This window comes from Mustela putorius, unplaced genomic scaffold (genome assembly GCF_011764305.1).
Source record: "Mustela putorius furo isolate JIRA1106 unplaced genomic scaffold, ASM1176430v1.1 tig00000198_pilon_pilon_pilon, whole genome shotgun sequence".
NCBI lineage: Eukaryota > Metazoa > Chordata > Mammalia > Carnivora > Mustelidae > Mustela > Mustela putorius.
Window position 1 is genome coordinate 3,579,167 of NW_025421311.1, and position 17,147 is coordinate 3,596,313.

At 41.3% G+C, this 17,147-nt stretch overlaps 1 protein-coding gene across 8 annotated transcripts in view; it reads left to right on the forward strand.

Annotated features, from left to right (window-relative positions):
- The window catches only part of GRIA4 (glutamate ionotropic receptor AMPA type subunit 4), a 378,736-nt gene extending 362,903 nt beyond the window's left edge, over positions 1–15,833 (forward strand). For 2 of the 8 annotated variants that reach the window (XM_004764438.3, XM_004764435.3), the window contains exons 15-17: positions 6,411–6,525; positions 8,674–8,808; positions 13,364–15,833. In XM_004764438.3, the coding sequence (XP_004764495.1) occupies positions 6,411–6,525; positions 8,674–8,808; positions 13,364–13,528 (415 nt within the window). In that variant the 3' untranslated portion in view covers positions 13,529–15,833. Of the gene's footprint in view, positions 1–1,078; positions 1,194–6,410; positions 6,526–8,673; positions 8,922–13,363 lie in introns of those variants that run through there. The other 6 variants (XR_006605952.1, XM_004764436.3, XM_004764440.3 and 3 more) reach the window with 6 other exon arrangements.
- Positions 15,834–17,147: the final 1,314 nt, after the last annotated feature.

Sequence of the window (17,147 nt, forward strand, 5' to 3'; positions counted from 1 at the left end):
TCAAGTGCTATTCATTAATACGGGGCTGTCATGTTTTATTTCTAACTCATACAGCATTAAGGCATCCGCAGACTCAGTTTTTATCAGCTAGCATAGCCCTAACTCTCCATATAGAAGCCACTCCCTCACTTTAACAGAAATTTCATGAAATGGGAAGTCCTCTTGAAGGGCAGAATGGCTCATTTAAAAACTGTAACCTGAAGGCAAGTAAGAAGCCACATACCTGGCAGGCAGAAGCCCGTGACACATTTTTAACCCTTTCAGACATTCATTAGAATCTGCTCCCTTATTCCCTGATAGAGATAGCCAAGGAGGCGACCAAATCTTGAGTCTGCAAAGTTCCGATCCCATGCAGCCCAGCTTCCTGGGGTTTAGTTCCTTAATTTCAGCAGTGGAATGGCCATGCCGGCCCAGTTTCTAAATAGCATCCAAACCCTTCAAGAATCAACACCAAACTCAAATATAAGACCTTTTCCCTGAGAGCTGCTACTCCCTTTCTCTTGACCATCCTGTGACTTCTAGCGCAGGAAACCGAACCCAGCACGCCAATCCTAGATTCTGAGACCAGTGAAATCAAACGAATGAAACTAAACTCCCAAACAATAAAGGGAACCAAAATTCAGCTGGACTCTTTGTGGTCAGAAGTCCGTTCACAAAAATGAATGAATGGCTGCTTTTTTGGTTCGGAATGCTGTTCCATGTTTCCTTCTGGGAATGCATTTTCATCTCGGTGTCTTCAGTTGTTGACATTCTTAGAGGCAGAGGAGCTCAAGGCACAGTTCTTCCTGTTTACTGCTCTTTTGCAAAAGAAAGAAAAATCCATGTCATTGGTTGATTACAGCGTCATTTATTGGAATAAAAGAGCTCTGAGATTGAGCAGCACCAAGTAACCCCGTGTTTCACACGCTTTGAAATTAGTCCCCATTGCCTTCGGTTTGGACGGACGGGGCTGCAGGACCGCAAAATGAGAGGTTTATTTAGCGCCTGGGAGAAGCTTCTAAAAGAGCTTAAGTCCTCATTCCTTCTAACATCTTAACAGCTGTGCAGTTTCTTACAAAATATGTTTTATCGTTTCAAGAAATGCTGTTAACCTCGCAGTTTTAAAACTGAATGAACAAGGCCTCTTGGACAAATTGAAAAACAAATGGTGGTACGACAAAGGAGAATGTGGCAGCGGGGGAGGTGACTCCAAGGTCAGCCTCAATGTCACCAAAAGCGGGTAAACAGTATGTATAGTAATAGGTGCATCTGCTGGGAGACGCAGCTTGGACACCCCCCCACTCCCACCCCTAGAATTGCCAATCCAGTCCCTTCGAAACCCAAGTATGCAATTACTGTCAAAGCAAAAATATTCGCAGCCGTTACCCATTTGGGGGACACACCAACAGACCTCATTACGAAAGTGCCTGCACCTCTCTGGCTTCACAGAGCTCGTGGGTCAGACCCTCTAGTCCTGCAAAGCCCCTTGTAGAAAGCAGGAAGCGATCCCAGCCTTCGAAAGGGCGATTCAGTGACGGGAGACGGGCAGACACGGAGGGGAAGTCTGTCTCCTTTGGCTTGTGTGTGCTGAGACCCCTACACAGTGTTTGTGAGTAACAGCAGTGACTTGACACCTGCCAAGAATACCTTCCAGAAAGCCATGTCTCCACCCAGAACGCTCACACTTCCTTACGTAGCAAGTTAAATCAGAGATGGTCATGTGAACTAGAATTTTTTGCCTTCGTAACTGGATCAAATCACAAAATGATCAACTCCAAAAACAAGACCCTTTCAAGCCCGTCTCCAATCAAAAACACCGGCCACATATTCACTTAAGGAATATTAACTCTTTTTATATTTTGGCGCCCTAACTTGCCTACAGTGTTCTGACAGTTTCCATAAAAACATAAGTAAATACATATTTATATGCAGAGAAAATTATATAAATTTACACTCATAATCTACTATTTTCCATGCAAGTTAAAAATAGAAGAAAACATGCTCTGATAGCACCAAAGAAAAGCAAAAATTTTCTAGTCCATTAGAAAAATTTTGCTCACAAATATTTACTTTTATCACCAGTGTAAGAGAAGTACAACAGTGCTTACTATTCCACAAAAATGATTAACAAAGTCCTATTTTAGTGTCCATTAAAACGTCTTTTCAGATAAAAATAAGCAGAGCAGAAACGTACACACAATGGAAAAGTCTGTGTAAGAAAAGTCACTTCCATTTATTTAACTCAGGGGCTAGACAGCTCAGTCAGCTTTTAATCAGTTTGTATCCCATCGATTGTTTGGTACCAAACGGACACTAAATATTTGTTGTCAAAAAATATATGTAAATCTAACCTTGTAGCGCTCAAAAGTCGATCTATTGTCCCCATAGGTATGCAGTAACTTACTTCACCAAATATGAGCTACAAAATGATACATTCTAAAACATTACTTCAGATCTTAAATGTTATAAGAATCAACATAAAATAGTCCCCCCAGATGATATCATAATATGTCCTGTGTCCCCTCAGAAGTTCTGTTTTCATACTAAAAACCATTCCTTGTAGGTTGTTGACTGATGTACTATCACCGAACGAATAGGTGATCACATCTAAGTGTTCATAATGCCCGACTCTGAATTTGTGATAAAAGGCAGCATTTTAAATGCCCTCACCTAACTTAGGAGGTACTTGCTGTTTCATTTTTGTTTTGTACCTTCTACAGGTGACTAGTTTTCTTTTTTCAAGTTCTCCCACCCCTCCCTTGGGGCTTGATCTTCCTCAGAGGAGGTGAGACCAGGAGGAGAAGGGCTCAGTTGGAGAACAAAGATTGTTTTTGAGCTTTTGCTGAGTATGAAGCCAAGGCAGGAGAAATATTAAATGACACCAATTCCGTGTAGGGAGAATAAGCTCACTCAGAGGCCCCGGCCCAAGCATGCGGAAATCTGGCGTCGTCTGACGTTCAAATACAGACTCTGGTTGGGAGAAAACTCAGCTTTCTAATAGTGATGCATCTCACAGAGGGGGAAAATCATGGAAAGCCCGACCCCCCACCCCCGCCATGAATGGGTTCCTTTGAGGAGGAAAGGACCTGCCTGCCATTGTCCAGCCTTCTGTTCAGCAGCAAATTATTAAGTTTCTGCTTTCAGTAGGCCATGCACCATATTGGTGGGGAAAAGAGAATTCTCTTTCTCTCAAGGAGCTCATGATTTAGTAGATCTGAAAACTGAACTAGAGTCACTGTGGGAGCGTCTAGTCACAACCTGTAGCTACAGAATAATTCGTATCCCTCTCACCAAGAGTTTTTCCCTGAGCGCGAAGTTCTGACCCAGCTGCCCGCAGCCAAGGCTTCATGCTGAAATATAAACATTTAAGGAAAGAAGTAAGAAAAAGGGTCCTGCATCTTAAAAAATAATAAAGTCGAAAGGCAGGATTTGGGGTATCCAAATCCATTTTTTTTTAATTTACTTAATGATATTAGTGCAATGTGGTCTTTTCTATGATCAGAAGAAATTTATACTTACTCTTGTGAATAAAGTAATAGAAGTTTACCATTGGCAGTAAACCAGTTTAAAAATATCATTGCAATATCTAAAACTCATTTTCCTCTCTGATGAATCTGATACGGTTTAGTCAGAGCATAGACTGTACACAGAATTTTATGTCAGTTTTTGATGTGAGTTACTTACTCCTGGTTCTAGCTGGAAATTTTGGCAAGGCCTGTAATCATTAATGATCTATAAAATTGCTGATTTTTTTGTTTTATACCTTATTTTCCTTTATGCATATAAAAACAGGCACACTCCGGAATGTGGACATTTGTATAAAAATTACTTCGTAAATGTGATTCTCGAATCATGTCTTCTTTAGGAATTGTATTAGATCACATGATACCCGTTTCCAGTTTAGCACTTGGAAGACTGTAGCCCATTCCTGACTTTAAAGTATGTCCTAAGTGGCCTTCTCCCCTTTACCACAGCTATAGACACCAAGGCAAGAATGAAGGGATCATTACCAAAAGTATGAGTTCATAAGCAGGGAAAAAATGTGGCAAACAAAAGCCAGTGATCTCTCAGGAACACATTCCTTGCTCAGTGCCCAATACTCCGCCAGTTGACCCTTGAGTTTGGTTCCCGATGAATATCTTAAACTCAAAATTCGAATCTACTCACAGCCCCTAAAACCAGCTCTCGTGGTGGACAGCAGAAGGAACAAAGAGGCAAGGGGAGAAGTGAAGGAGAAGGGGAAGGTAGGCTTTTGAGGACGTCCCTTCCAGAAGAAATGGAAAGAAACTCTGCTTTCTTTCCCTTCCCTTTGCAGCATTCAGCATGAAGTCCTCCTCCTGGAGCACCCTAGTCGAGAAGTGCAGTGTAGGCTCATAGAATACACCTGTGCACGTATTAGAAAGGCTTTTGGTAGGGACCTCAGCACTCTTAAGAGTATCAGTTAAAGGAAAAACTTGCTCTGGGTTCAAAATAATTTAAATACAGCAGCCCTGCAGAGCACCTACTCTGAGTCAAATACTTGGTAACTGCTGTCCCACAAGGACGAATGAATGAGACGAGGCTTTTATTCCCAAGTAGTTCACAACTCATCAAGCGACCCAGGGTGGGCTTTTGTAATCACTTCAGGAATGGCAGTCATGGTGTATAGATAGTAAAGCCCACATTGGGACCAGACTCACCAAACTCCCCAGTTTACCAAAATCTTCATCCTACTCAACCCCAAACTCGGCATTTAGTAGAAAGTGTTAAATAGTGCTCATACTAGATTTTGTTCCAAAACACGATGCCATTTTCTAGCAATGCGGCAAATGCATATTACTTCTTAAATGGAACGAGTCTTATTAAGATGTTATAAAATAGATATAAAAATTAAATCATAATGAGAAAAGAGTTAAAAAGATAAACTTAACACCTTAGAAACTTTTTTCCAGAATGAACAGTTCAACAACAACAGAACAACAGAAAAAGTTTTGGCAGTTAACCAGAAACTCCCATTTCTTGACTCTTCCATTGTGAATGTTTTTAATTGCACAAGCTATCAAGTCAGACTATTACAAACCCTGATTCAGTAGCTACTTCCTTGCTGTGTGGCTAGATGATTTAATCTCTCCATGCCTTTGTTTCCTCATTTGTAAAATGCAGGTTATCATAGTATCCAAACATATAAAATGCTTCCAACACGTGCTGGAACCTAGTTAGGGCTCCATCAGTGTCAGCTGGCATCATCACCGTCATCATTACTGTATTGCCTACTTGTGCAGTTAAGTTAGATTTATGGGATTAATCCCCTAGCAAATCAATGCACGTCGTGTCTCTCCAAGTGCACTCAGTATTTCCTAGAAAAATGAGGTGTTGGGAGACAGAGCCAGACAAAATGATTGGGGCAGCCTTAGAAATGTCAAGAGAAATTCAACGAATCTCTCTCCGAATGTTTGTAAAAGCGAAGAGAAGCAGAAACCAGCCAACCATGGAAACAGAACAGGGATGTCAGGGGTTACCACTCCCCATCCATCCTCTTGGACTTTTACTTTATGCAACAGAGGTGTTCACATGGGAATGAAAACCGAGGGAGTTCGTAGATTCCTTGGGACACTGAGACGGTGATGACTGGCCTTTTCCTCCTTGAGACTCCCTATATAATATCGAGTACCAAAAGACTCAAATATGGTTGAAAAGTGAGGTTTTGTAGGACTAGTTTGTTCATAAAAACCTCGGTTCCCCTGAGCCTGTCATGGTTCTGGTGGGAAGCATCCGTGGAGTACATTCTAGTCCCTCCCCTTTGTACGCACGGCATGTTAATGTGATGGACTCAAGATAGTGATATTGTTTAGGTGAAATACCACAGTCCAGAACTAGAGTGTCTGCATGGGCTGCTACTTTCACGATTCCCGTCTCTGTCTTCTGACGACCTTCCTGGACCTTTGTCAGTACCACATGCACCCTCCTTCTCTTCCAACCCGTGTAGACCTGCTTTTGCGGCATACAGTAAAATGCTGCCAGCTGAGTCACAGTGTAGGGGAGAGCCCAAACCAGTGTGAGCCAGGTTCTCTGCACACCTGTCCATTTGCAGCCACTGCCATTCATTTCGAAAGGGGTGGGGGCACACTGAGCTTGCAAATCTTGCATGACTCCCACCGTCTTGCTGGGAACCTTGTAAACGCTCCAGCAGCATTCTCCAGGCCAATAGTTTTGGGTTCACAGTAATTGCATACGTTTTATTTACCCCTCCTCCCTAGCAGTATGCACCTGTTACCTAAAGTGATGGAGCAGGCCCCAGCCACCGGCCTGGTTCTCCACCTGGGCCTCCGCACGAGACACAGCGCCTCCTGTGGCCTCTGCTCCGTCACTTTGCCATGCGATTCTAATGTAGTTTGACTTGAATAACATAAAATAACATATATAATGTTATTTATGTTATTTTCCACGTGAAGAACTCCTGTAAACCTTGCCGTTTTGAAACTCAGTGAGGCAGGCGTCTTAGACAAGCTGAAAAACAAGTGGTGGTACGATAAAGGTGAATGTGGACCCAAGGACTCTGGAAGCAAGGTCAGTCGTCGCCCTCCGGGGCGCCCCCTTGTGTTCACAGAGCCGTAGCCGCGAGCGCTTGTCACAGGGCACGACCCACTCACCCGCCCCACGTGGCCCATGCTGTCTCGGAAGACTGCAGCCCGCTCCCCCCTGCTCAGGCCTGGGTGCAAGCCCAGATTAACTGCAGGAGCACCTACAGGGACCAAAGTCCTTCTAGGATCCTCGGGCTCACCTTCCATGCGAGTAGCGCTTCTGGGTTTCGTGTGTTTCGGAGGCGAGAGCCACGAAACCTGTTGTTTGAGGACCCGGTGGGGTCTCCAGACAGGAAGTGGGGGACTGTCCGGTAGCCGTCCAGAGACGGAGGTTAACGTTCACCCTATGGCACTGGGAGGTTGTCTGCCGTCACTGTGTGGCCGAGCGTTCCTCTTTAGTTGAAGAGGCCCCCTTACAGCGTTGAGCTGACGGATGTGCAGTGGACCTTCCGGTGGGGCTCAACAGAGATGCTCTTACTAGATCAGCGTTTGCAAATGATATCCTCAAGGTCAGATCTCTGCTTCGTGTATCCTTGTTAGTCAACGCGGAGATGTAGAGACCTGATTCACTGAGTATGAGTTAACAGTGGTGCAGTTACGTTGCCATTCCAGTGTATCAGTGAATCCAGTTACCTGAGCAAAATAACAGACTGTAACCAGTGCCCAAAAGCCCTAGTTGAGGATTCTCGAAATCTTTAGCTTTTTTAAAAGAAGAAAAATATTCGTTATTCTAAGATGCGAAACAAGTAAATGGCTTAAATAGGAGAGCCTCCATTCAGTTAAGAAAGAGACCAAGTAATGTCACTGGATGCCTTTTCAGGGTTTATCCCTACGTTTTAATCAGCTTTTTCCCTGTCTTTGAACCAGAGTGGAATGAGACAAGCTTGGCCAAATAATGAAACACTTATCTCAAATCCCTGTGTCAAGCCAGAGAAGCATAAATATTTAATGAGAGATTATTTTAAAAATGAAATGACCCTAAATTTTGGCCCAATTGGGTAATGTCATGGCTAATTGGACCATCTACATAGTCGTCTTTTGAATTAAATACTCTCCTAATAAAACTATTTAAGTCTCTGAATCACAGTTTGTACAAAACCTACAGCCGAGAAGATGACAGCCACGGGGCATCCTACAAGGAGTCTAACCCATAATACTTTCTCAAATCACGTTATATAACATACGTATTTCTAATCTATGAAAAAAATTCTGAAGTCCTGTTAAAATTTTAGTATCTTCTAATCTTATGTTTGAGTATTTTCAAAATTCTTATGAGGTAATATGTAATCTAAAGCTCTGGAGAATAATATGTCTGAACTATTAACTGATCAAGTATTTTTAAGTGGAAAGAGAATCTTACTTTTTAATCAATAAAAATAGTCCTAAATTTGTCCATACAAAAGTAATTTATGTCTCAGTTAACCATGGTAATGTGTATATTTTTAAGTTACCTAACTGTGGTGCATACATAGTTATTCCTAAATAGTGTGTAATATGTAAAAATGACTTTCTAGTCATGACTTTCTAGAAGCTTTCCCATATACCTGTGACTGAACAAACAAATGAGTACCCTAGCACATTGTTTACATATATTTGGTAAAGCAACAGTGAAGAAAATGTGAAACTGTTAGCTAAAAAATAAAAACAAACAAAAAACTTAGTTCCTTAATTAGGAAATGTGAAGTGAAATTTATACAAGAAAAATTTCAGACATTGCAAGTGTAAATAATGGCAGGAAACTCAAAAGACATCACTTCCCATGTAACTGGGTTTTAAATATGCCATTTTCAAACTTAATAATAAGCCCACTTCTGCCACCCTGTGTAAATATATAAATGCTTTTATATGGCTAGGCATAGTGGCTTTCACTGCATATTTAATAATGATAAAACATTACAAATTTTATTGAATGTAATTACACACAGTTTTATTGGTAATCATCATAATTTCACTTCTCCTGAGAGCTGTAAGCTTTCTGCTTAAATCCATAAACCTCCATCAGTGATTTATACGTGTAAATAATTTCAGGTTGCATTAGGCATTTGCTTTAATTAGCTGTTTGGATTTCGTGTGTTCTTTTGCCTTCCGGGTATGACATTTCCACAGCTAACTGAACTGTCTTTATCTCCCCCAGGACAAGACGAGCGCCTTGAGCCTCAGCAACGTAGCAGGCGTCTTCTACATTCTGGTTGGCGGCTTGGGCTTGGCTATGCTGGTGGCTTTGATAGAGTTCTGTTACAAGTCCAGGGCAGAGGCGAAGAGAATGAAGGTGGCAAAGAGTGCACAGACTTTTAACCCAACTTCCTCGCAGAATACCCAGAATTTAGCAACCTATAGAGAAGGTTACAACGTATATGGAACCGAAAGTATTAAAATTTAGGGGTAGGACTTAGGGCTTACTCCAGTGAGTGGGTGATGCATCCCGTCATTGCAGTGTTGTGACCTGTCTGTCCAGTGGTGGCATTGCTTGCTTCTGATTACAGCTTGGATATTTTGGAAAAACGTCAGTGCAAAGTGGTTCGGTTTTCTTTGGCTGCGGATGCACTGTTCAAAACTTTATGTTACCAATAGATATCTGCATTGAAAGGGGCAGAAAGACAAAAACAAACCTCCAGGATTGCTCTGCAGAATGATCTGAACAGCATATCCTACCCGAAATTTGGGAGAAAATGGAAATCAGTTCTGGGTTTCTGTACTGGGCTAATTCTACTTGGAACAATCCAATTTTAGGAGAATTGCTCACAAAGTCAGCATAAACCCATTTCAAGGGATCAAAGCTTTGACAGTTGCCTGTTTTGATAGTATTATTTGATACGATTATGTATTTGCATAATCCTAACAATATGATTATGATTATGTATACAACTCCAAGCACCTAGTAAGGGCTCAGAAAATTTTAGCTCCTATTCTGTTTCACATTAACCATCATTCTATATTTTTTAAGAGCAAAACCCTGCTGTTTGCTCATCTGAAAGTACCTTGAGCCAGACCTTTAGATGAGAGTGACTGTCAGAGTCTTGACCCCAGTTCATATTTATTAGATGGGTTTCAGCTCTCACCTTCACAGTATCACTAAGGTGGATGTGCATTTTAGGCAAGAGGCACGTTCTCCATCAAAACTGTCAGCAATGTATGTGTTCTTTAGGAGGATACAGGAAAAGATAAAAATTGCAGTGAATTGTTATGACCTCTTTTTTTTCTCATTTCAATTTTTTTTAATTTAATTTCATTTTTTTTCAGTGTTCCATAATTCATTGATTATGCAACACACCCAGTGCTCCATGCAATCCGTGCCCTCCTTAGTACCCACCACCAGGCTCACCCAACCCCCCACCACTCCCCTCCAAAACCCTCATTTTGTCTCTCAGAGTCCACAATCTCTCATGGTTCGTCTCCTCCTCTGATTTCCCCCAACTCACTTTTCCTTTCCTTCTCCCAATGTCCTCCATGCTATTCTTTATGCTCCACAAGTAAGTGAAACTGTATGATAATTGACTCTCTCTGCTTGACTTATAAGTAGACCAGAGCCTCACTTACTCACATCCTCTCACTGTGTCACAATAAAACAGTGTAAATATTCAGTGAAATGTAGGAAATGGAAATAATTTTTTAAGAATCTAAGTGTACACTACTTTTTTCCTCAAATGATAGAAAGGAGTTTTAAATAAGACCTGAAAGCATTTGTTATTGCTCTTCCTAAAATCAGGACTCTAAGACCCATTTTCTAAAATTACATATAATAGTCGACTGACTAGGCTGCTCACTCTGATTTCAACGGTAAGTGAGCCTTTGAACCCGCAAGAGACATGCAGTGCTTGACGTAGCCGAGAGTCAGAAACACAATATAATTTTCATAAGCTGTACATCTGAGGTTATTCCAGGTAAATACCCCTGTTTTTGATATTTATTGTTACAAAAGCTATTGAAACACTTTGTTAATATCTTAAAGAACAAAAGCCGTTCCCTTTTACCAAGATCTAGCTCTTGAGCATTTTTCCATAATCTAGAAATCAGTGGATGACTGTAACTATACATAGATAAGCCCCACATGGTTCTTTCCCAGTTTTATGTAAAGGAATCCAGAACAAGACCCTCTGTTCACTCAGATCAGAATGTTTTGAGCCTGTCTCCTGATAGCAAAACAACAATCAAGGAAACTAGTGGAGGAGAGATTATCCCAAACTGAGAAAAACAACTCGTGACAAGTTTTAAGAGTCAATTATTTGGATTTTATTCTGGAATGAATTTTATGTCTTAAGAAAAGGCTTTTCTGGTTTAGTTTGGGTTTGTTTTGTTTTTTGTTTTTTTTTGTTCTGGTTTTTGGGGGGTTGTTTTTATTTTTTGGGTTTTTGTTTTTTGTTTTTGTTTTATTTTTTACATTTTGATTTTTCTTTGGCAAAGCAAAAGCATTCCAACCATCAGCAAGGTCCAAGGATAAGGTTGCAAAGAAAAGAAAATTAGGAAATTCTAGAAACAAACACTCATGGATGCCAGTTAATTGACAAAACCTGGGAAATTGCTAAAGAGACTTAAATTCCCAAGTTATGTACATACAGTTTCATGTAATAATGTTTTTGGAGTCAGAACCTGGCATTACAATGTATCACAAATTGCCCCTACAGTTAGGGTTAAATTTCTAAGACAGTAAATTTCAAATAAAAACAAAGCATTCCTACCCATGACTTTTGAAAAAAACTTAATGGCATTCAGGGTGAATGAAATGATTTGCACTTAAGAAGACTGTTGGCCACAATTAACAAAATTTTTGATAATCTAAATAATATTGTCCTTAAATCCCAAAAACATATCCTGAAACCTTCAGTATAGATAATATTTACTCTAAAAGTGATTATCCCTCACAGGAGCACTTACAACTGAGGTCATAGCCTTTTTTTTTTTTTTAAGATTTTATTTATTTATTTGACAGGCAGAGATCACAAGTAGGCAGAGAGGCAGGCAGAGGCAGAGAGAGAAGCAGGCTCCCCGCTGAGAAAGGAGCCCGATGCGGGACTGGATCCCAGGGCCCTGGGATCAAGACCTGAGCCGAAGACAGCCGCTTAATCGTCCCAAGGTCGTAGCCTTTAACCTCAATAATCTAAACAGACCCCAGACCATGTGTAAATTTATAAGAATGTTTTTTAGTCTGAGCAGCCTCAGTGGGTTCACAGTAAGCTGAATAGAAATGACATTTTCTGGAAGAAACAGGAGATATAAGTATAAGAAATAATAAGAATGAAGAATGCTAAGATTAAAGGGAAAATAGCTGTCAAAGATTTATTAACTATTCTATTCAGTTGCATTCTTCTACAGAAAAGGAAAAATTTCTTAAGAGCATATGCTTCCTGTTTGGGGTGTTTTCCTTTCTTTGCAAAGGCAATCAAGAAAAGAAAGGAAACGAAAATAAATTTTATGGCAAGAGCCTTCTAAAAAAAAAATCCCTTCCAAAAATTATAATGCTTTTATTAATTGCATTTCTTCAAAAAAAAATGAAAACAAAACTAAACCAGTAAATTCTAAAAAAATATTTATCTATTTTACTTAATGTTAAATATTGAATGAATCTGAGGTAACAAATTCAGACTTTGGTCTTGGTTCATTTTAATTTAGTGATGTGTAGTTTCTGTAGAGATTGTATCCTGACTTCTGAACTTTTTAGACTACTTGCTAAAGAAGAACTATGATAATGGCCTTGGTTTGTTTTTATCTCAGGTCATTAACTAGCAGTCTGATTTTATCAGGGTATCTGATCTCTAAACCTTTACATTTCCCCTCATCACTAATTTCATTATTTAATATACAGCTATTTTAATACTGAAGTTCCAGAGCAGAACTAATACAGGAATGGAATTCCTAAAGAATTAAGTAAACTTAAATTCACCACAGGGAATTAAGATATAACTTAGAGAAATAAATGATCTGTGCCATAACAAACTTAGGCAATATCTTGTTTGCCTGCTTTTACTCTTGAGTTAACATTAAAATTCAGTTATTACAAAAAATGTAAAGGCAATGAACAAGGAGTAATTAGATTTACATAATAACACTGCCTGTTTCTCTTCTGTGTAATATTGTTACCTGCTACTAACTTAACATGACAGAGAACAGGAGTTTAATGAGGATTTTGGAGACCAGACCCCATACCCTCTCAGTCTGAGAAGTCCCCCAGCAGTGAGTTGGTGAGGAAACATCCTCCCTTTCAGTGCTTCCCTTTGAAAGGCTTAGAGCTTCTGCAAGTATCAGTCAGCTTCCAGGGTAGGCATTGGAAGGACTTGATGTCACTGACTGTGCTGTTCTGGGTCATGTCTATACCTGGTGTGGGTGAATGAAAGTGTTTGTGGATAGATCTGTGTTCCGAAGACGGGAAGATCTGCCATGAATAGTCTATAGTTTGTTTTGACAACACATCCCAGTTTTGAGGATAATGCCCCCACCATAAAGACATATTCTAGCGAGAGTCAGAGGCTCAGTTAAAAATGTTGTCTAATGTAGAAGAGATTTTTAAGCCAGACCACAAGTGCTAGGGTGTAGAGGACCCCAAGGGGAAGGCTTTGTCGCACCCAGATTGGCGAAACAAAACCTAGTTTGACGATTTCAAAATTAGTTCCGGAACAGGTAGGACTGCAAACCCTGGACCCAATTCATTGTTCGCTGTAGTTGAGCTTTCCTCTCCTGTAATGCACAGTTTTCACATGACCAAAAGAATATTGGGAAAAAATGCAGATGTCTAATTATTGATATCTTTGTGTTTGCTGTGTCGCCTTTTGTCAAAGAAACAGAAACATTGTAACAGTCTACACTCTCTCTGTTTCCTTTCCATGCCCCAGCTGACCTTTTCTGAAGCCATAAGAAACAAAGCCAGATTATCCATCACTGGGAGCGTAGGTGAGAACGGCCGTGTTTTGACGCCCGACTGCCCCAAGGCTGTACACACGGGAACTACAATTAGACAAAGTTCAGGATTGGCTGTCATTGCATCGGACCTACCATAAAAACCAAAAACATAATTGAGTGCCTTAATCAAACTGTGTTGGTGACCGACGGGAGCGCAGCCCGGGGCGTGCCGAGCAGGTGCCCTGGACCCAGCCTCTGGCCTCTGCGTCCTGATGCTCCCACTTCCGCAGCAGCAACGCGTGCATGAGCTCAGCTCGGAAACCCAAACTCAGATTTTATATCAGGAAAACTCACAATTTAGGTTTTTTCGGGGAGCGGGAGGGGGGGAGCTGGGATGGGCATATTAACAGCAACAAATCTCACTCGAGTGGACTTAAAAACTAATCAGACTTGCGAGTTAGCGCATCCAACTGTGAAGTTCTTGCTCCAAAAGGCCTGTCTTCACCGCAAGGGATAAACTAGCTAGAGAAGTCAGTGAACACGCTAACGTGTGTCTCCAGAACACCCACGTGGTCCGTGGACGACTCTCCAGCCGAGAAAACGCATCACGCACCTGTGGTCGGAAAGTAATCCACACTCATGTAAATCCTGTGAAAAAATTTAAAGGAAGTATTTACACTTACTTTGGAGAAAACAAATACTGAAACATGCTTGCTTTTTAACTGATGTAAATCCAGTAGAGGACAACACAATCCTTTTTTCTAACCATCTTAGGGAACAGTACATTGCAATAATTGATATAAATGCCATCACTGTAATAAACTTTAGAGACTTTTTTTTAATATAAAAGCTGTTGGTCATCTCCTTGTTGCCGTAACCTCCACTCTGTCACATGAGTCAGTGTCCACAGATCGCGTTTGTCTCACTACCGGAAACACAAACACGAAGACAATGTTACCGTGAAATCATCAGTCCACGATGTAGAGTCAGAAGACTACGGGTCACTCATGGTATCGATCTTATTTATAATCTCATTCTGTGTACAAAATTGTGGTTTTTGTACCCACCAAAAAGAATAAAACAATGAACCTTCTTACACTATCTACAGAGCTTAAAGTTTGTTTCCTATCGTGAATAAAAATTATTTGAGAAATCATTAAGACTATGTAGGAGGGATTGTAGAAGTCGAGTGTGGGCCATATCGGAACATGTAGCTAGCTCTTATTATTTCCATATAATAAGCTTACCCTCTTTTACGGATGTTTGCCTTGTGATCAGGTGAAATTGTCACAGATGGCGTGTCTGAATTGGGGAACGATCCATTGTCGTTAACAGCAACATACCTTGTAATCGTGTGTTGGAATTTTACTTGACTGTATTTGCTGCGTAAAATAATGTCTCTTGGGCTTCTCCCCCCATTCCTCTTGTTCTGTTTAAATTGCTTGAAGGCACGGATAGTAGCTCGTGGTAGACAAAAAAAAAAAAAAAGAAGAAGAAGAATTTGTCCTTGTTTTTTCAACTGGAAATGGTGAAGAAAATTATACCGATGTTTGTTTCCCAAACCCACCTTATGTTTATGTATGGATAAAATGAACATGGTTCAAAGGAAGGTTTGGATCATCTGAAATAATAAATGAGTACTAGAGTACAGCTAACCATCACCCTACGTAGCAATCTTGTCAGAAAGCACAAGTTAGGATGATTTTGGAAGTGTGGCCTTGAAGGACGAGTTCCATTTCCCCAGGTGGAGAAGGCATGGAGAGCCTTAGGGGTCCAACACGATGCGTGTCCATAGACTGTCAAAGGCATGCGTGCCCCTGGATGGGCGGCCGCGAGCACAGGCTGCAACATCACACAAGATAAAGTTGGAGAAGGTGAAGGACCAACCACCTTGCTTCTACTTTGGAGATATCCGCCTCCTTACCCCGCGATCTCGCAGGAAGAAACACCACGAAAAGCGCAGGTTTGATGATACATTCACATGCACGGTCCCCTCAGGAAAGTCCCAGGCTCTGAAGTAGAGCAGATGAGTCCCTCTATGACCTGGTCCCCACTCCTCTCTCCCGGGCGTCTCTCCCCAGACCCAGCCATCCCCACCCGCTCACCTCCAAAGCAGCACACAGGACACTGCATTCACTCTTTCCCAGGGCGGTCTCTTTTCCCTGACTAACTTGGACTCATCCTTCAGTACCAAATCGAATTGCACCTGCCCTAGGAAGGTTTCCATGATGACCCGCCACCCGCTGCCTCCGAGACCAAGTTAGGTGCCCTTCTCATGTTCTCTCCCCATCACAGCACTTGCCACTCCAGCATTGTACTTGCCTGTGTACTTGTCTGTATACTGTCTAGACTGTAAGCTCCTTGAGGGCAGGGACTGTGTCTGTCTCGTTCACAGTTGTATCCCCAGCACCCAGCACAGTGCCTGGCATATTGTAGGTGCTTAATAAATATTTGTCGAATGAATTAATGAATTGAATCGAATTAATTTAATTGAGTGGAAGAAGAAAGTATCTTTCCTCATTAACAGTCCCTAGCATGGATGTTAAGTAAACAGGTCAAAACAAGGGATGGGGGTGCTGGGGTGGCTCAGTGGGTTGAGCATCCGACTCTTGATTTCAGCCCAGGTCATGATGTCAGGCTTGTGAGATGGAGCCCCACACTGGGCTCCGTGCTGGGCATGGAGAAGGCTTGGTACGTTTCCTCCCTCTCTCTCTACACCCCCGCCCCAACTCAAAAAAGTTGAAGGGTGGTTGATTTTATGATGATGTCCATCTCACTGTAGTACTGTGGCTAAGAATCAAAACAACATGGCCTGTCTAAATTCTGATCAGAGGAGACATTATTCCATGTAATTGTACCTACCGAATTTGCTTAGCTAAAGAAATTGTCTTGAGGTAATTAAATAACCCAAACCAGGATTCTGGCTGGGTTTTTACCTATTATTCTAAAGAGCACTTTCATTTAAGTCTTGGAGTGGATAAGTGAAGCAACATTAAAAAAGTTGTATTTCTCATAGTTTAATTTCTTTTTGTTTTGTGTTGTTTTCTTTCTATATTAGTAATAGTATCATATAGTGAAATTTCTCTATTTCTCATGGAATAATTCTGCCAAAACCAAAATCAGTACAATGGGACACCCTCTCCAGGCTACAATCTGAAGAAATGCTTTAAAGCTAGGTAATGTGATTTTAAAATATTTATGTTTAAATTAAGAACATTTAATTTAAATGTTCCATAAAGAACTAAATTATCAAGCAAGCAAGACTACCATCGAGTGCATAATTTCCTGAATCTGGTAAAACCACTTCTGAAGCTCTATCAAGCTGGTTAAATGTACACAATGACCGCATTTGGAAGCTATAAAGAACCCTCAAGGGAACCACTTTGTTACACTCAAGTCGATAGCTACCTATTAAAAATGCCAGCCCTACCCTTCCCAGCGCTAGCTTCGGGCTTGCTTTGGGCGGCTCCCTGGTCCCACCACCGGCTGACCGTCAACTCATTCATCCAGTCCCCCAGGGCAAAGCACATGGTAGGTATAAAATACACATTTTTCAAGGCATTAACACAACTTCAGCTATTATGTCAGTGTGCATGAGCAAACCATGCTCTACTAATTTTCCCAGAGAACAGAATATCCCAACTTGCAACACTGATGAAGTCCAACTAGAAATAAGCATTAAGGGGCACCTGGGTGGCTCAGTGGGTTGGGCCGCTGCCTTCGGCTCAGGTCATGATCTCAGGGTCCTGGGGTCGAGTCCCGCATCGGGCTCTCTGC